A 19,788-nucleotide genomic window follows, 5' to 3' on the forward strand; every position below is an offset into this window, starting at 1 on the left:
ATCCAGCCATCAGAAAATATTCATACTCCCCCACAGAAGGGATTGGAATTTCCTGGGGGGGGGGGGGGGGTTCTTTAAGACCAAAAAATTTAAAGAAATGTGTGAAGCTTAATTGGTATTTTCAGAGGGGTGGGGGTGGGGGTGGGAGGTCTTAGAAAAAATCCCTTCCATGGGGGAGGTATGGATATTTTCTGGAATTACACAATACAAAACAATAAATTGTACAAAAATAATAAATTACAAGTTTTATACACATGTGCATTGCAGGTACTTTGCAGATCAGAGAGCCACTGTTATTGCATATATGTATTAAAATTGCTTATATATATAAAACTTACAAGATATTAAAATATGTACAGTACTTTTCATTCATAAGGAAATAAAATGGATAATGCCGTATCAGCAACTGCTGTGTCTTCATTGCCTTTTCTAATTTCACTCTTTTCTTTGTCACTTAACATATTACGTGTAATGCCTTTTTGCATGTGGTACGAAAGGAGCCCACGTCCCTCCAGCCTCCAGCCGTCTCGTTTCGGGAAGCAACGCGACTAGACCCAGTTTCGATCTAGTTTCGATCCCAGAGTCTCTCCGGCTCGGTCAGCGGTTGCGTCGACTCGAGATTGGACTGGACCCCGAAGAGCGGAACAAAGAGCGGTGAAATTCGAGCCCATTGCTAAACCATTCTTAGCTCAGTTCAGTGATTCTCCTTGGCTGTCCCACTCTACTTAGGGACGAATTAACCCATCGTGTGGAGAAGGGTTGTAATCCCTGTATAGAGTGAGGTAGGGAGAATTCAGAGACTGAACCGTACCATTCTTGCAAATAGCTGTAATTGAAATAATATGGCCACCCCCTCCCTTGAGGGTCCGAACGCGAAAGCCAAACATAACCATGGGATTTATTTGCGGAATTCTACGGTAACAAAACGATTTTCGTGATACTTGTTTCAAGAACTGTGGAATTTCTTAGGCTCAGAGAAAATTACGTTCAGTGCGCTAAAGGAAAGAGAGCCTGGGATCGAGGTTACTACTGAAGAGTTCTCTTAAGACGCACATGTAATAAAAGGGAAGGATCAGTGCCCGGAGGGAACTCCTATATAAAAAGGACCGGGGTGTTCATCGGAAATTTTGAAAAGAAGTCTTAAGAGGTACCAAGATCCTGTTTTGATGGTGTGGCTTGAAATGTTTTCACCCTTAAGAGGTACCAATTCTCAGTCTTCTAAAACCACATAGCTCTGTTATATTTTTTCCGCTCAATACCCTAAAGGGTACCGCAATAGCTACTCCTAAGAGGTACGACGAAAACCCCCGTTGTTTTTATATGAGTGTGCACTCGGGGATTGGTTTACTTCTCCATCAAGCCTCGGAACTTAGTTAGAATGATTGGTCACTTTGTCCTTTGCAACAAAGACCAGCCAAAGAAATTGAATGTCGGTAATCCTTATCGATCGCCGAGATATCGATCCGGGGGATACTCTGTAAATCTTTGACCCTCACCTTATACTAGACCATAATTAGCTTGATTTTGCAACCCTCTTCTAGACTTGGCATTTAAAGCCCCTACCCTACTCCAGGCTAGCCATGATTCTACATGCTGAAACTTCATCACTATATCGTAGCCCAACATAACGCTAACTAAACAAATATCTCGGCTTTCAAAGTTAGTTCCGAGTTTCAAATTCTATTATATAGAACCCCGGGTGAAGAACTCTGTGCCGAGACTAAACTATTTATACACTGGCCACTTTCCCAGTCAGTTATACCCTATTCCAGTTCAAAACTTTCTGATTTCTATACCCTATCCCAGACGAGACTGCCTGAAAACCTCACCCTTCACAGCGGCATATACACGTATAGCTTATATATGGGGTACTCCCCCGGGGATCCAGAGTAGATATGAATGAAGTATTGACGCAGTTGGATTGCGAGCTGTCTTCTCCTGTCTCCTACAAAAAAAAAAACAGATGCAAAAACATAGTAACAGAAAGGATGCTTGAAAACTTGAGCAAAGGCAAGGGCTTTTGATACACCGCTGATCAAACGACTGAAATGGCTACAACCTTTTCTAGTCGCTGTTTTCCTTGCATTTTGTTACCGCTGGATTCGACTGGTATAGAACAAGTACTATATAGTCAAAGATATCAAAGATATTTTTTCTATTCTTTTTCTGTTTTTTCTTTATATTAAGAACTGAAAGATTTGACCAACACTAAAAACGCCCATTGGATACAGGTTTATCGACCCAAACATTGTCAAGTCAAAGTCGTCACTTACAGAGAGCTCGTTTCAGTTTTATTAATCACAGTCACGTGACCACGCTCGCCTTCCAGAGAAGAGAAGAAATCAGGTCTCTGTTTGAAACAAATACAAGTTAGAGTTTTAATATGACTCTTCTTTAGAACATATACGATTGTAATCACATTTTTCGTTGAACTATAACTATGGCTGATTAACATAATATCATACATGCAAACTCTAACAGTTTTCTATAAAAAGAATTCTATTCCCATAAAAATGAAGCCTTAAATGTTTGGCGATCAAACATTGTTTGGCAACTAAAGCATTTTCCCGTTTGGACATCTTGTTTGATCGTGTTTGGCCTTCTTTGATAAAATTTGAAAGACGACAAACATTTAATCAATCATAGCAAAACATTTTGTTTGATTGGACGGTGATCAAACATGTTTGACCGTTTGGCCACTCAGTACTAGATCAATATGTTTGGTCAGCAAACAATGTTTGATAATGTTTGAACGCCAAACATTTCCCGTTTGGACAGGGCTTAAGGGTTAATTCCTTGTTACGAAAAGAACAATAATATGTTGAAATCATTTTAATGACTGCTCACACTAGCCTTAACAGATTTGAAATCTCCCTATTCTCTAGTAAAAAGCCTGCATACGAGCCAAGTGACCCATCAAGCCGGAGCTTATCCCAGTTTCCGTAGCATGAAGCGACTAGAAGCATTTCTACTCCTCCCAGGATGGGATGCTAGTCCATCGCAGAGTTACCCCCAGCATTGAATTCGCCGGTTCCCATTTGTATACCTGGGCGGAAAGAGGCACTGAGAGTAAAGTGTCTTGCCCAAGAACACAACACAATGTCCCCACTCCAGCCAAGGCTCGAACCCAGACCGCTTGATCCGGACTCGAGTGCACTACCCATGAGGACCACCGCGCCCACACTTATTCTCTAGTAATATAACATAATATTTTTCTAGCCTGTGGACAGGCTCTCGAATGGGGTATAGGTCGAAAAATTTCGGCAGGCGCCAAAAGAATTGAGCGTACGAAGCTAGTCGAGGTTGGGCGAGCGAAGCCAGCCGAGCGTGGCCTGTGCACTTTTTTCCTCTCCAGACTGCCCTCCGTTAGCCATTTTCTTTTTCTCGTCCTATAAACCAATCGGGAGCCTGGCCTGTTCAATGGCTAAACTATTATGGAAAATTCGACAACGGGAACACACAATTTAGCTCCTAAAATACAAATACAACAAAAAGCTCTAAACTACAAGCGGAAACTGAAACAAATAAATCCGTTACTATAATGTAACGTTTAATACGCGATGAAATAAGTTCTCCTTGCTTTTCCGCGATGTCACGAAGGCAAAGTATGTTTCAAATGTAAGCTAAAACAGTAAATGCATATTCGAATGCACTCCACACATGCAGGTGGAAGTTCCACAAAACATCTCCACTTAAGAGTTGAACTAAACCTAATCGATGTTAACCGACTTTAGAATCCATGTACGAACACAGTAAACACTAATGTGCCACCTACAGTAACTGAATGTTGTTTGAATGTGTCAATATCAATTGAACAGTCACTCGCGGGGAGGAAGTCATTTCATCTTGGTCATGTTTCACGTTGTCTCTTCAGTCCCCGCTCTCTTTTTCCAATCTGTTGCTTTACCACTAAATGATCAGTTGACAAGGCGGTATTGTCAAGTTTGGTTTACACAGTTTCTCTTTGCGATGGTCCCGATGTTGTCCCTGCGAGGTCAAATGATTGCAACATCTACCCTCTGAATTAAGTTCCACGGTGGGTAATTTGGTGAGAGCAGTTTACCGGACAAGCGGGTGATAGCCAAATGTAAACTTTTCTGGCGCGCAGGCTCAGGTGACATATCCGCCTTTGCTAAGAAGATATTGGACGCAAATCTCTCTGGCAAAGTTACGTCTCTTTCAATGCAAACCTTTATCCAAATCATAAATAATCAAACTAAAGTCAACTGAAAGTAAAAGGTACACTCAATGTTCTTATTGATTTTGTCCGAATTCGATCGTGACGTCATCACCGATGAGGACAAACGGAGCCCAGTGCTTCACGGCACAAAACTTCTCTGACTCTCGGAGACATTTCATAGCCCAGTTTAGAGCCACACTAGCACTATGCCCGCGAGCCAAATGTTCGTAAAAGCTTTTCATAAACTCCATAGTGGCTTTGTCATTAACTGCCCAGAGTGACACCAGCACCGAACGAGCACCAGCGCCCAGGAAAGCCCTGCCAATACCGACCACACCCTCAGGTGTAATCCTCCCTCGACCACTGTGACAACAACTGAGTACAACAAGTCTCGCTCGCAGCTGAACAGCTTGTACATCTGACATTCTTAACATGTAGTCTTTCTCCTTGGGGGGCTTGGATGTCCCTGCAGTCTGATTTGGGGCCAACAAAATTTCGCCAGCTTTCACGTCACCATGAGCTGCAATGTGTACCAAGGCAACTGAGCCTAGCTGCTTAAGCACCTCATCTTTAGTTGCTTCTTCTCCCGTAAGAGGCTTGGTGTTAAGAATCTCGCCTATCATCTGTACTTCCTTCCTGGCCCCTGGCAAAGGGTCTAACTCGCGATGCTTTTGCCTGGCTCTCTTCAAACATGGATCTCCCACAAGAAGCACTCCATTCTTACTATGGTAGCCCTCTGGACAACTTATGATCAATTTTAAACTTGTAAGCGAGGGAAGAATGCGGATCCTGGTAGATTCGCTCAGATATTTATCGGCCTCATCCACACACGCAGCAAAAGGGGCCAAGCACAATGGGCCATCCGGGACAATGGTTAATTCGTCGCCTTTGAGCAAGTATGCAATTGGGCCAATTACAGTATCGAACAAGAGGCGGAGAGAATTGGTTTTACAATCAACCATTTTCTGGCAAGATTCTTCATTGAGTGGTGCGTCACTTTCTGACTCATCCGCTGAACGATTCTCGCTTTTAACATCGACACGAACACCAATTTCTTTGAAGGAATTTTCCATTAGCGAGGTGACATCTTCAATGCTCGTTTTCTCAAAATGAACATCTGTACCAATGAGTAGCCATAAATTGACTATGTTACCTTGCAGTGCGATAAAAACTGTTTGCGTGGGAATCTCACTCAATACGTCAGCCGTAGTTGCTTTAGATTCCAGTGACTCAGAGCCATATTGCAATTTCATCAGATCCATCAAGGCCTGTGCTCGTCCTTGTTCAGCAACACCTAAAGCTTCTTTGGGCATTTCAAGACGTAGTAGAAGACTCCACAGGGCAGTGTAAGAATGCTGACATGCGTTACGGAAGCTTATTTTCCACGTATCCTCAGACTGAAGAAGACTTCTTACTTCATTGTAGACTTTTACACTGGATCGATAATAATTAAGTGCTTCAGGCAACTCATCCGATAATTCGAAATCACAAGCTAGAGAATAGCATGCACTCCCTTCTTCCTTTTTCTGTCCCAGTTCCCTTGCAATGCTCAGATATTGCTTGTGGTAATCTATGGCCTGTTTGTAATCACCCAGACTCTGGTAAGCTGTGCCAAGATTGCCATAAGCTTTTCCTTCTCCATCTCTGTCCTTCAGTTTTTTACTAATGCCAAGGTGTTTCTCGAAATAGTCCATGGCTTGTTTTAATTTACCAAGGCGCAGGTGAGCGTTGCCGAGATTGCCATAAGTACGTCCTTCTTTAACTCTCTGCCCTAGTTCCTTTGCAATATTAAGATCTTTCTCGTAGTACTCTATAGCCTCTTCTAAAGGACCTGTAATCAGGTAGGCATTACCAAGATTGCAATAAGCAACTCCTAGTTCATCTTTCTGCCCCAGTTTTTCTGCAATGGTTTGGTGTTTCTTGTGGTAACCTATGGCCTCTTTGAACTCACCCAGATTCTGGTAGGCGTTGCCGAGATTGCCATAAGCACTTCCTACTCTATCTTTTTGCCCCAGTTCTTCTGCAATGCTAAGGGATTTCTTGTGGTAATCTATGGCCCGTTTAATATAACCCAGGCTGTTGTAAGCGTTGCCAAGATTGCCATAAGCACGACCTTCTCCATCTCTTTGCCCCAGTTCTTTTGCAATGCTGAGGTTCTTTTTGTGGTAATCTATGGCCTGCTTGTAATCACCCAGACTCTTGTAGGCGTTGCCAAGATTTCCATAAGCATTTCCTTCTTGAGCTTTCTGCCCCCGTTCTTTTGCAATGTTCAGATATTTCTTGTTGTAATCTATGGCCTGTTTGAAGTCACCCAGACTTCTGTAGGCGCTGCCAAGATTGCAATAAGCACGTCCTTCTGCATCTCCCTGCCCCAGTTCTTTTGCAATGCTCAGAGCCTGCTTGTGGTAATCTATGGCCCGTTTGAAATCACCCAGATTCATGTAGTCGTTGCCAAGATTGCCATAAGCACGTCCTTCGGCATCTCTCTGCCGCAGTTTCTTTGTAATGCTAAGATGTTGGCTGTGGAATTCTATTGCCTCTTGGAAATCACCCAGACCCTGGTAAGCGTTGCCAAGATTGCAGCAAGCACGTCCTTCTGCCTGTATCTGCCTCAGTTCCTTTGCAATGCTACGATGTTGATTGTGGTACTTTAACGCTTGTTTGAAATCACCCATGCTATCGCAAATGACACCAAGATTGCCATAAGCAAGTCCTTCTCCAGCTCTCTGCCCTAGTTCTTTTGCAATGCTGAGGTGCTCCTTGTGGTATTCCATGGCTTGTTTGAAATCACCCAGACCACGGAAGGCGTTGCCAAGACCGCAGAAAGCACGTTCTTCTCCATCTCTCTGCCCCAGTTCTCTTGCAATGCTGAGGTATTTCTTGTAGTAATCTATGGCCTGTTTAAAATCACCCAGATTCCGGTAGGCGTTGCCAAGATTGCATAACGCAAATCCTTCTCCATTTTTCAACCCCAGATCCTCTGCAATCCTAAGCTGCTGGTTGTGACACTCTATGGCCTGTTTGAAATCACCCAGACTTTTGTAAGCAATACCAAGATTGCAGTAAGCACGTGCTTCCTCGACCTTATCCGCCAGTTCTTTTGCAATGTTAAGATGCTGCTTGTGGTAATCCATGGCTTGTTTGAAATCACCCTGCTGTTGGTAGGCGTTGCCAAGATTGCTACAAGCACGTCCTTCTCCAGCCTTATCGCCCAATCCTTTTGCATTATCAAGGTCTCCCATGTGTTTCTCTATACTTCTTTTTAACATTTTTATGTTCAGGTATTAATGTGATCAATTTGCTTCACTCCTAGAAAAGAGGAAATATGCATAAGAAAATATGGCAGGTTGATAATGGTTTATTGATGTTTCTTTTTACATTGCCACTGAGTTGGTCCTCATTGTAATTTTCAAGGGAGCCAAGTGATATTTGGATTTTACTTTTCCTTGGCGTACGAGTGGGCGTACCAGTGGTAATTTGGTTCTATTATCTTAATGGTTCCAGAAGGGCAGGCGCAGTTTACAACTTTAACCAGTTATAATATACCTTTATTGTTCATTAAGTTAGATTAATTAGTAAGCAGGGGGTGGTGGAGCGGGAACCTGTGTGCTCTACGTTTAACGTGAAATATGTACTGTACCTTGAACGTGAATATATCATAAAGAACACAACGATAGAACACAACGTGCAGCACGCGTGAGTTCTTTTGTTACCGTGATACACTTTTATAAGTCGGGGGTGGAAATGCGCTGGGTGTAAATTCATTCAAATTTACAACACACTAAGAGGTGTGACTCCACTCACAGTGCCATATTGACACCTATAGGGAAGGAGGGGCTATATTAATAATAATAATATAATAATAATAATAGATTTGTATAGCGCAATGCAACCTTGTTCCCAGGGCTATAATTTCGGTAATCAGTCGCCTTGGATTAACTCTAAACCGGAAAAGCCCTGTAAATTGGGCGGATGATCGTTGTTCCTGCAGGGCCGTATAGTTTCAGGCAATCAGACCTAATTTAACCTGCCAGCAAGTTAAGTCCAACCAACGGGCGATCAACACATACGACCCTAGGGTTAGGTCAATTTTCTTAGGTCGATAACCTACGGGCAATCACCACGTACCGGCCTAGGGTTAGCTATGGATTTCCTCGGCAAATAAGAAATTGACCGTAAAACAAGGGTTTGAGGCGACAGATCCGCTGCGTACTTCGGTATATTGACAATCACTGAAAGGTAGCCTGGAATAGCCTCTCAATTTAATTACGGCCATTTTCTTCTTGTAATTTTTTATTGTGCAGTTCCCTGTGAGAATCGTTCGTAAACGAATCTTTTAATTTTTACTTGTTGGGATTTGTGTTTTCAATTTTGTCAATACTCAGAATTTGCTCGCTTTTTAATCCTAATGGCGGGGCGTTTGAAATGTTGTTACTATCCGGGGGCATGGCATTTTCCCCCCAATTAAAACAGCTTCTAGGCATTTGGATCTTAGCATTATCACCAATCAGAAAAAAAAAGCAGATTCTAAACTTTTCAAAGACGACTTGTAAAATACATGTATCTCACGTTTATATTTTACTGCTCTCTTCTGGCAACGCGAAGAAATTAAAGCACCAATTTCGCTAAAAAATGCATCAAGAGCACACAAGTTAATAGGATTTCCATTGAAATTCTTTCAAAGACGAGTGCCAACTAACAAATTCCACCGGAGTTTTGTCACACTTCTTCTGAGACAGTAATTCGGTCCTTTGTGGTCACCGCCACAAACTCTCATCCTTCCGGAAAAACTTTGTTCTTTATGAGGTAGTGAAGATGATGTTTCAGGTTTCAGGCGTTAGCCCTTTGTTAGAGCTTAGACTATAACGCTGATGAAAGACTATCGCTGGAAACGTTAGCTTCACTCGTTCACTCCGGCGGTTAACTGTAGACCTTTGATAAATAGCTGTTAAGTGTTTCAGGAGCCCGACAAAGTAGGGAGCTTAAGCGACGATGACATCGACGCCGAGGACGACGTCCCATAATCACAAATAAATTGATATTTTACCAGCGAAATTCGCAATTGTCCAGATCTGTTCAGTACGCCGATGGCTCTAAAAACGTGCTCAGGCTATATATGCAATGACAACGTTCAATTCCAAATGAAAACACGAAAAATTAGCCGTCGACCTCTGCGTTCCTCAGACGACGCAGAACTTGATTGTTTTACGTTTGTGTTTTGCAGAGGACAGCACAGAAATGTGCAAAGATATGTAACGCACGTGCACAGCTACTGCTTTCAGTTTTCCCATCGAACATTTTGTTTTGGTGACGTTCTCGATGCCGTCGTCGTCGAGGTTTGCTTGAGCTCTTTAATCAGATGTGCAGTGAAATACACTGGCATCTAGTGAAAATCACTCAGTGACCGACGGAGTCAAAAGCAGAATAGCGATTCCGTCGCTTATGATCCAGTGAAAACTACAGATTGTCGGAGTTGGAAACATTCTTAACTTTAAAACCAGTTGGCCGTTTTACCGCCTAGATTTTGCTACTGTTAGTTTCTTTTTAGCCATCGCAAAAACAAATACATATTATTTTATATCAGACATAATTTCTCACAATCAGTAACAATTACTTACAATTGTATCCAGTAAACTTTACAAGCTGTTATTGTCCCTGCTAGATAAGGCCACTTGAAGTCAGTGTGCGGGAAAACCCAAACTGTAACTCAAACGTTGCTCCTGCAATATTACCAAAATTTGCGATGAGAATGAATACTGCTAGGCTTCATCAGTTTTAATGGCTTCAAAAAGCAGCAAGGGCTAAACGCCAAATGTATCTTCTCGCGTTTTGGAATGCACGCTTCGTTAGCGCGGATGCGTTGCATTGGTATTTGTCGTGTGAGTTATTTCGGAAGTGCGCGTGATTATTTGTTGTCAGGTACATAAGATGCTTTTTGCAGTTTCAAGGTCACTTGACGGCATCTCTCGCTACCATTCTGTTCTGTCACTGTTATCCTTTACCTCTGCCTATTGCTGCAATTTTCATATAAGTTATTATTGTAGATATTTGAGAGCTTGTAAGTAGTTTTGCGTCCTCGCTTATTTGTTAAGTGATTATCCCTGTACTTTGCCCGCGTAGCTATCAATAAATGATACGCCTATTCCTGATTGTTGTCTGCGTTCATTATATCTAGCATGAAAATGATTTGTTCTCGTTTCACTGCAGAGTGATTAGGGAACAAGACGTCTTGTAAACCAAGGGGATAATAAAATCAATATTCTAATCAGGAGATGAAGACAGAATATGTTGGCAATCTTCAAGCGTTTTCATAAACCAGTGGCGGATCCAGACCTCAACCTAAGACGGGGGGGGGGGGGGGGCGGTTGTTTGCCCTGCCGGCTTTTCATCATTCTGCGATTTTTTTTACCCAAAATAAGGGACCCTCCCCCAGATCCGCCACTGATAAACTATTAGATGGTAATCTATTCCGACTGTAACTCAGACTAAAAATACAAATTTTAAAATAAGCAGAAGGTAAGAGCTATTTACTCAGAGTGGGATGAAAACCAAGCTTTGAATTGAGGCAAACCTTCAAACAAATACCAAGTTTGTCAAGTGTAAAGCGGTAATTGTCACGCGAATGTATTTGCATATACGTCATCCAAAGAGGCGGTTAAAATTAATGAAAATCTTGAAATTCTTTTCTCTGCTAAATGTCTCGCAGTCAGATGAGGAAACTGTTACAAGTTTTTTTGGAGCGACTGGCTTTTTAAAAATTGGGTTTATATTTGAGACTATCAGATCTGTTTCTCTAAGAAAACTTCTAAGACGAACTGTATAAAACAGGAAAATTATAAATGAAAGCCAGTCACTCTCGAATGGGAGGCAGTCAACTGAAACACTGTGCATATCAAATGAGTTGAATATCACTGTTTCTCTGTACCATACTTGTAAATACAAAGATATCCAGTTCTCTAAATAAAGCACGTTTCTTTAGTTATCAAGCTATCATTCTATCACTCTGTCGATATCTCACAAAATCACTGTGTGATCATCACGGCTAGTTACAATCATAACAGAGTGTTTACTGCTATTCGTCCAAGATAACGTTTTGAAGTTGTTCCTGTAAAAGTTGATCACACAGTTGGCAAATAGGCCATTCCGAGATTGCTCGAGGAACTGAGGCGAGGTTTATTAACCAATCGATAAACTGACACCTTCACATAAAAGATCACGTTGAGATGTGTCATGTGATCAAGTTTGATGTTTTTAGAGTGAACGGAGACCAAGTTATGGACTTTGAAACATGGTTCAAAATCGTTCCTCTAAAACCAGCTAGATGAATTTTGTGATTACTGTTGAAACACGTCATGTAACTACTATTTGAAAGAAGCTGAGATGAAAACAATTTTTTTTTTCATTTATGAGAATATCACAGAAATCAATAAAAAATGTTAAGAAAACAAGTCACTGACACACAGAACTATTTACATGTCTAGCTTGCAGCAAAACAAGAGAAAAAAGTTATCCTGCGTATCAATGCACCAAGCCGATGAAAATTACAACGATCGTAAAATAACATAACTAAAGGGGTAATGTTCGTATCGCGGATTATATGTTTGGCTACAAGTATGTTGCAATACAGATGGGTGAACTATCGTATCTATCATATAAAAATTGAAATAAACGGGTTTTGACTTTTTCCTTTCATTCCATCTGCATGACATTCACTTTAAAACCAGTGAGCCGTTTAAAATTCTTTGCCGCCTAGATTTTGCTACTGTTAATTACTATTCAGCCATTGCAAAAACAAGACATAGCATTTTACATTAGACGTCATATTTTACAATCACTAATCTTAATAATTACTTACAGTTGTATCCAGTAAACTTCACGAGCTGTTATTATCCCTGTTATTGTCCCTTTACGAGCTGTTATTGTCCCTGCTAGATAAGGCCTCTTGCAGTCAGTGCGTGGTGGCCGGAAAAACCAAAGTGTAGCACAATGTAGCTCATACGTGGCTCCTGCAATTGTCAAAATGTCCGATGGGAATAAATATTGTAAGTTGTCATCAGCCTTAATGGGTTCAAAAAGCAGCAAGGGCTAAACGTCAGAAGGACTTATTGTAAACGAAGAGGATAAAATCAAAATTTCACTCAGGAGATGAAGACAAACAAACAATCGTCAAGCGTCTTTATAAACTATTAGTTGGTAATCTACTCCGCCTGTAACTCAGACTGAAAATTCAAACTTTAAAATGAACAGAAGGTTAGAGCTTTTCACTTACAGTGGGATGAAAACCAGGCTTTGAATTGAAACAAGCCTTCAGGCAAAATGCAAGTTTGCCAAGTTTAAAGCGGTAATTGTCACGCGATTGGATTCATTTTGCATTTACGTCATCCAAATAGGCAGTTAAAATTACTGAATATCTTGGAATTTTTTTCTCTGCTAAATTTCTTGTAGCCAGATAAGAGATAAACAGTACTATCGCAATTATATTGGAACTAGTAGTAATCAGAGATTATGAGAGTGCGTTCGACGCTCTCACTTTAATATATAATTATATATCGTAAATAAATGATTTCACTAGCTGACTTTCAACCTTTGTCTATTGCTAAAATCAACATTTTTCAGCAGCAACCGAGGTTTTACAGTCAGATATGCATAGTGTCAAAGTCCATGCTAGTGAAGAGGTCACGATTTGTTGATACGTTGCGTGACGCTGCCTGCTTCTGTAGCCTCTCAAGTTTCATAGAATATTTAAATTACGTACATTATTCTAAGCTAGCATTTGCAGTCGCGTGCTCGTTTCGCGACTAATTCGAGTATTTACCTGATGAATAAAGTAGTCTTATGGATCTTACCTTCGGAGTACTTTTCCACCGATTCTAAACAATAAAATTTCGACCGGATAAAGACTGAGCCATCTGTCGCGACTGGAACTAATCAACAAATGCAATCAAAATGTAGCTGTTCCCACGGTTATCATCCCAAAGCCAAGTCGTGTCAATAAACAAGGACAATTCCCTCAGATTGCGAAAAATGCTGCCGTCGAAGCGTTTAAATTCGCCAAAATCTAACGCTGAGAGTACATAATAGCATGGCGTACGGCGACTGAATGGAAAGAAGTCAAGAAAGGATCCATAGGAAAGACGAGCTCACATAGCCTGCTCACATACTCACATGTTCGCCACATGTCTTATCACATGTCTTAGCATTAAACGGTACTAGTTTACTGGCCGTGACATGCCCCTGCAAAAATCAAGCGGGGTGGCCATTTTGGTGCCCTTACAGGAATGTGTTTTTTTTCGGCCCAGAACCGTGCACAGGAAGAGCAACTCGGAAAAGCCACAGGTAAAAATTAGATTTGCGTCCCACTTCGTCGAACGCAACAAATACTTAGTTTTGTAGTCGACTGGCTCTTAATATCGGCTTTAACTTCAAGACTATCAGATCATTTCCTCTAAACACTCTTCTGAGACGAACTGTATGAAACAGGAAAATAGTAAATGAAAACAATTAGAGCGTGGGCTCTCAAAACTAGTGGCTCTCGAATGGCAGTCAACTGAAAAACGGAGCATTTTATTAAATCAGTTGAATAACACTTTTTCTCTGTACCACACAAATACAAAGAAACCCCAGTTCTATAGATAAGCTACGTTTTTATGCGCATTTGAACATATACGTATGGAATTTGCGAACAACAAATTCATTATTATTATTATTATTATTATTATTATTATTATTATTATTATTATTATCGATATCCCACAAAATTACTGAGTTATCATCACGGCTAGCTAGAATTATATCAGTGGGCTTACTGCTATTTGTTCAAGATAACGTTCTTTTCACGTTGTTCAACAGCGACGCTGTAACTCAAATGTTGATCATGCAGATGGCAAATAGGCCATTCCGAGATTGCGAGGGAAACTGAGGCGAGTTTTATTAACCAATCGATAAACTGACGCCTTCACATAAAAGATCACGTTAAAATGTGTCATGTGACCAAGTTTGATGCTTTCAGGGTGAACAGAGACCAAGTTATGAACCTTGAAACATGGTTCAAAATCGTTCCCCTAAAACCAGCTAGATAAACTTTGTGATAACTGGTAAAACACGTCATGTAACTACTATTTGAATGAGGCTGAGGAGACAGCAATGTTTTTTGTTTTGTTTTGTTTTGTTTTCATTTGCGAGTGTACCACAGAAAGCGGTAATTGCCACGCCGTTGCACTTGCATTTACGTCATTCAAAAAGGCGGATAAAATTACTGAAAACCTTGAAATTTTGTTTCTGCTATAAAATGTCTTGTAGTCAGATAACAAAAACTATTGCAGTTGTTTTGGGATTAACACTTTCTTTTGTAGCCGACTGGCTTTTGAACTTGTGTTTATATTTAAGACTTCGAGTTCAGTTCCTCTAAATACCGTACTTCTGAGGCGAACTGAATAAGACAGAAAAATTGTAGAAGAACCCAAATAACTCTCGAATGGCAGGCAGTCAACTGAAACACTGTTGATATCAAATGGATTGAATATCGCTGTTTCTCTGTACCACACAAATACAAAGATATCCAGTTCTCTAGATAAAAAAAAAGAGCGTTTTTTTTAGTTGTCAAGCTATAATTCTATCGATATCACACAAAATTATTAAGTTATCATCACGGCTAGTTAGAATTATATCAGTGGGCTTACTGCTAAGACAACTTCCTGACTTTGTTCAATAGTGACGCTGTAACTCAAATTTTGAACATACAGATGGCCAACAGGCGATACCGAGATTGCGGGGGATACTGGGGCGAGTTTCAAATTTTAACCAGTCGATGAGCCGACACCTTCACGAAAAAGAACACGTTAAGACTTGTCATTTGACCAAGTTTGATGCTGTCAGGGTGAACAGAGACCAAGTTATGGACCTTGAAATATGGTTCAAAATCGTTCCACTAAAACCAAATAAACCTTGTGATAAATGTTAAAACACGTCATGTAGCTACTATTTGAAAGAAGCTGAGGTGAGAATCAATTTGTTTCTTCATTTATGAGAGTTCCACAGGAATCATTGAAAAAATGTTAAGAAAAATCTATCGTATCTATATATCATATAGGAAATAAACTGGTTTGTATATATATATATTTTTTATTCAATCTGCATGATGTTCACTTCAAAACCACTGAGCCGTTTAAAATTCTTTGCCCCCTAGATTTTTCTGCTGTTAATTTCTTTTCAGCCATTGCAAAAACAAAAACATAGAATTTTACATCATACTCCGCTTTGCACTCAAGCGTAATTAAACAGAAGGTTAGACTATTTACTTAACGGTGGGATAAAAACCAAGCCTTGACTTGAAACAAAGCTTCAGGCCAATAGCAGGTTTGTCAAGTGTAAAGCCGCAATTGTCACTCGATTGAATTTGCATTTACGTCATCCAAAATGGCAGTTAAAATTACTGGAAGTGTAAGAATTGTTTTTCTGCTGAATTTCTTGTATAGTCAGATAAGAGATAAAAAGTACTATCTCAGTTATTTCGGAATAAATACTTTGTTTTGTAGTCGACTGGCTCTTAATATTGGCTTTAACTTTAAGACTATCAGATCAGTTTCTGTATACAATCTTCCGAGACGAACTGTATGAAGCAGGAAAATTGTAAATGAAAACAAGCAGAACATAGGCTCCTGAAACTAGTGGCTCTCGAATGGCAGTCAACTGAAAAACGGAACATTTACCACATGGGTTGAATATCGTTGTTTCTCTGTACCACACAATCTTCGTATCGCGGATTATATGTTTGGTTACAAGTATGTTGCAGCACAGGTGGGTAAACTATCGTATCAATCATGGAAGAATTGAAATAAACTGGTTTGGATTTGCACTTTTCATTCCATCTGCATGATGCTCACTTTGAAACCAGTGAGCCGTTTAGATTTTGCCACCTGGAGTTTGCTACTGTTAAACTCTTTTCAGCCATTGCAAAAAAACATTGCATTTTACATCACACATCATTTCGTACAATCAGAAACAATTACTTACAGTTGTTTCAAGTAAACTTTACAAGCTGTTATTGTCCGCTGCTAGATAAGGCCTCTTGAAGTTAGTGTGCGGTGGCCGGAAAACCCAACGTGTAACTCAGACGTGGCTACTGCAATTGTCAAAATTTGCGATAAGAATGACTACTGATAAGATTAGTCAACCTTAATGGGTTCAAGAAGCAGAAAGGTCTAAACGAAGGAATGACTTATTTCATTAATGAGAGTATCACAAAAATCCTAAAAATGTTAAGAGTACAAGTCACTGACACACAGACCTATTTACATGTCTTGCTTGCAGCAAAAAAAAAGAGAAATTAATGCTGCGTATCGATGCACTAAGCCGATGAAAATTACAGCGATTGTAAATTTTACAATAACTGTCAAATTTCTCGCGCGCTGATTGGCTCATTTTTATCATCAATAAGAGTACAGACGGATAAAATTTTAAATTAATACAAACTTTCAAGTTCAACTTTCAGCTTTCAGACTGTCAACTTTTTAACCAATGAGATTTTATGGACTTTTTTAAGTAGCCAATCAAAAAGTGAGAAAAGCTATTGACAATGTTCGCATCATTTTGAATAAAATTCAGTTATCTTTGTTGACGGCAACTTTACGGCGTCTTTTCCCCGCATTTATTCCCGGCATTTGACCATTTTGGGGTCTTGTCATTGTAAAAAGCAAATTGACATCAGTTTTTTTATGCGTCTGTCCTCTTATTGATGATAAATTTCGTCATAACATTGTCAAAGTTTACTGTGGAACCACTCGCCCGCGGCTCGTGGTTCCACAGCCACCTTAACAATGTTATGACGAAATTTATCATCAATAAGAGGACAGACGCATCAATTTGTTAAATAGCATAACTTAAGGGACTAAGTTCAAAGTGATCTTCGTATCGCAGATTATATGCAGTTGAACTCCAGATTCCATCATTAACGCAAACTGATCAAACTCTTGATGTTGAAAAATGCTACTTCGATTTCTCAAAATGAGTATACTATTTTCATCTTGCTTTACCAGAGTAATCGTGCACGTACTGATCGCGGTGACAAGCGCCAATTCCGCTAGCGACAGTCAAACACCGTATCCCCCCAAAACTTACGACAAGATGATGGTTTGTAACTTGGCTCAGGATTCCCGCCTTAACGAAGCAACTTACCAAATTGGAAGCGAAACTGGACGTTCTTGTAGTGCTAGTCAGCAAGATTTACACTTCGCAACGAAAGTCAACAGGTAACCTCAGACAATACTTTTTGGACATCTTTTCAAAGTTATGCTTTTAACGTGCGCGTTCAGATCACTAAACAGAGTTTTTTTCTTTTTTTCTTTACTTATACAGCCGTGCCCGTGTCTTCTTGTAAAGAACTTCATGACAAACATAAGTAAGTTAACAAATCAAGGAAAGCGGATAAAATATGATAACAGAAAGCCTCCCACGCAGTTAATCCATTTATGGTTCGCGTACGGAAATTTTCATTCAATTTATTGCCCTTCTTTCTCGATCTTACAGGTCGAAATAGAGTCAAGTGTTTCAACTGAGGTTTTCTTCGCTGTTTACTGTCACATGGGAAGTTTCGGATGCGGAGGTGGAGGATGGACGCTGGTTATGAAAATTGACCGGCACGAAGGTAAATTAAAGATCTCTCTGATGATAAATTTGGACTACTGTAAAACCATTTTACAGTAAAGGGAACCACGTTTTTTTATTTTTTGATTTCAGAGGACTTTTAATCTCAATTCTTATTTCTGGATTGACAGGAATGCCTATAACATGCAGACGGAAAATCGGAGTTTGATTTCCAAAAGACCAAGCTACCGACCTACTGGAGCACACCCTTCTCCAAAATCTGTCTTGGCATGAAGATCGGCCAACAGATCAAGTTCATCGTTATCAGCAAGCACGTCAATTCTCTGTACTCACTGATCGCTGACGGTCAATACCGCACCACCTCACTGGACGGTAACACGTGGAACACGCTGATTAGCTTACAGGCTTCCTTGCAGTACAAGTGTAACAACTAAGGGTTCAAAGCTGTGGGCACTTCTAGTTTTCATTCGAAAGCGAGAATCGGTATCATTAGTAACAACGGAAATGACTGCAGCAGCTGTGATTTCAGAATCGGGTTTGGTACAGGAGGATATCCTGATGACTCCAACACGTGTGGAAACGAGGCAAAACACTTAACAAATAATGGAGACAAAATAATTAAAGCCATGGGCTACATTTTGGTGCACAGAAAGCTAGAACTGCCAGTAATCTGCACCAGTGTAGACATAATAGATAGTATCGATCTTTCTCAGTGATAGAAGGTTCCCACGTCTGGGTTATCGTATTAGAATTATTGATCACGTAGAAATGAGATGTGAAGAAATGTCTTATGCCAGATTAGCAAAGCTCAGTTTGCTTGAAATACTTGGTTTACCAGATCTAGATTAGATTAGCGACTGCTCGAGGTTTTGAAACCCACAAAGTTTCTCACTGCAACAAACAAAACACTCTGCCACCCCTCCCACCCAACAGATTTTTTTACCACCCAGATTCTGGGTGGTCACGTGACTAGCCGCAACCAGGGTGTTTATTCCAACGATCAAGAGAGGCAGAGAAGAGAGAGACTGGGAACGATGTTGAAGGTGCGCCTACTTTCGTCATCATTTAAACTTTTGACGCACTTTTGACGTGTTTTTACCAGAAATATCACTAAAAAATCCATCACTACAGTGTTGTGGTAAGAAGCACAGTATTGTTTTTATTAACGTTCAGGTAACAGTCTAGTTCGACACGAGCCAAAGAGAATCTAACCGTTGATCATGAGCGAAAGATGACCCTGCGTGCTGAATAACCCCCACCTCAACCCCCAGTGGGCTATGTACAGATCATCCGGTCGCGAGAACGAATTTTGAAGGTAGTTAAACTTCTACATTCCTGTGTATTATCCATGATTCCAAGTTCTCTCATTTTGTTAATTTCTACATGGTAAGCTATCTACAGCTATAAGCTGCATAAAAGCCATCATCGTTGAATGTTTGTCACTTGACAGACACCCTAAATCAACTGCAGTCCTTTGCAGCCGGGGGAGTTCGTTATAATTTAATTAACAGTAAAGAAAATTGAACGGTGCAGGACCTGTTTCAATTTATCTTTGCTTAAAGAATAAATCGCTTATATATTAAGATATTACCTCCAATTAAATTGTGTGGAAATCAAACTCTGTAGTCTTGATTTATTGGCAAGAGATAAAGAGAGAGTTTACCAAGGGTATTTCATTTTCGTAGAGTTTGCTTCTCAGTAGATTCTTAACGAAAACTTTCCTAATTTACTCTGCAAAGGCAAGACGGCGATGAATAGCGACAAGTAGACCAATTTAAAATGGTTACGTTGGGGAGTGGTATACGATACTAATTAAAAACGATATCTATTTCCCAGATTTCTCCTACAAGCGGACATTTTTTTTCAGTTAAATTTATTTTGACTATCCATATTTTAATGCCCACACTCGCTGTGAGAGTTTTCCTTGTCAGAATGGCGGAGCCTGTCGGCCGTTGTACGAAACAGATTTGCATTTGTAGACGATTCTGGACTGGCAAAAATTGCGG

The 19,788-nt window shown here is 40.3% G+C and overlaps 2 protein-coding genes across 5 annotated transcripts; one reads left to right on the top strand and one right to left on the bottom strand.

Moving 5' to 3' along the window:
• Positions 1-412: 412 nt before the first annotated feature.
• On the bottom strand, positions 413-16,502 carry LOC110052686 (uncharacterized). Of its 4 annotated transcripts, none has more exons than XR_016207979.1 (5): positions 13,027-13,680; positions 12,036-12,186; positions 9,799-9,900; positions 2,274-2,350; positions 413-1,945 (listed from the first exon to the last, which is right to left on the bottom strand). XR_016207979.1 is itself a non-coding variant. In XM_089292014.1 (5 exons), exon 5 carries the CDS (start codon positions 7,447-7,449, stop codon positions 4,255-4,257), a length of 3,195 nt encoding a protein of 1,064 aa, XP_089148140.1. In that variant the 5' UTR covers positions 7,450-7,489; positions 9,799-9,900; positions 12,036-12,186; positions 16,193-16,301; positions 16,467-16,502; the 3' UTR covers positions 2,279-4,254. The 4 variants fall into 4 exon arrangements, 3 of the variants coding, with proteins under 3 accessions (XP_089148140.1, XP_089148138.1, XP_089148139.1); XM_089292014.1 differs by lacking the exons at positions 413-1,945; positions 13,027-13,680 and adding exons at positions 16,193-16,301; positions 16,467-16,502 and having other exon boundaries at positions 2,279-7,489; XM_089292012.1 differs by lacking the exon at positions 413-1,945 and having other exon boundaries at positions 2,279-7,489; positions 13,027-13,691.
• An 800-nt stretch (positions 16,503-17,302) lies between these two features.
• Positions 17,303-18,216, top strand: LOC110052629 (putative skeletal organic matrix protein 5). The gene is made up of 3 exons (XM_020758772.2): positions 17,303-17,308; positions 17,705-17,822; positions 17,972-18,216. The coding sequence occupies exons 1-3, from the start codon at positions 17,303-17,305 to the stop codon at positions 18,214-18,216; spliced, it is 369 nt and encodes a 122-aa protein (XP_020614431.2).
• The last annotated feature ends 1,572 nt before the right edge of the window (positions 18,217-19,788 follow it).

The sequence above is a fragment of the Orbicella faveolata genome, unplaced genomic scaffold (genome assembly GCF_042242905.1).
Source record: "Orbicella faveolata isolate gen_17 unplaced genomic scaffold, um_ofav_v1 contig_24, whole genome shotgun sequence".
Taxonomy (NCBI): domain Eukaryota; kingdom Metazoa; phylum Cnidaria; class Anthozoa; order Scleractinia; family Merulinidae; genus Orbicella; species Orbicella faveolata.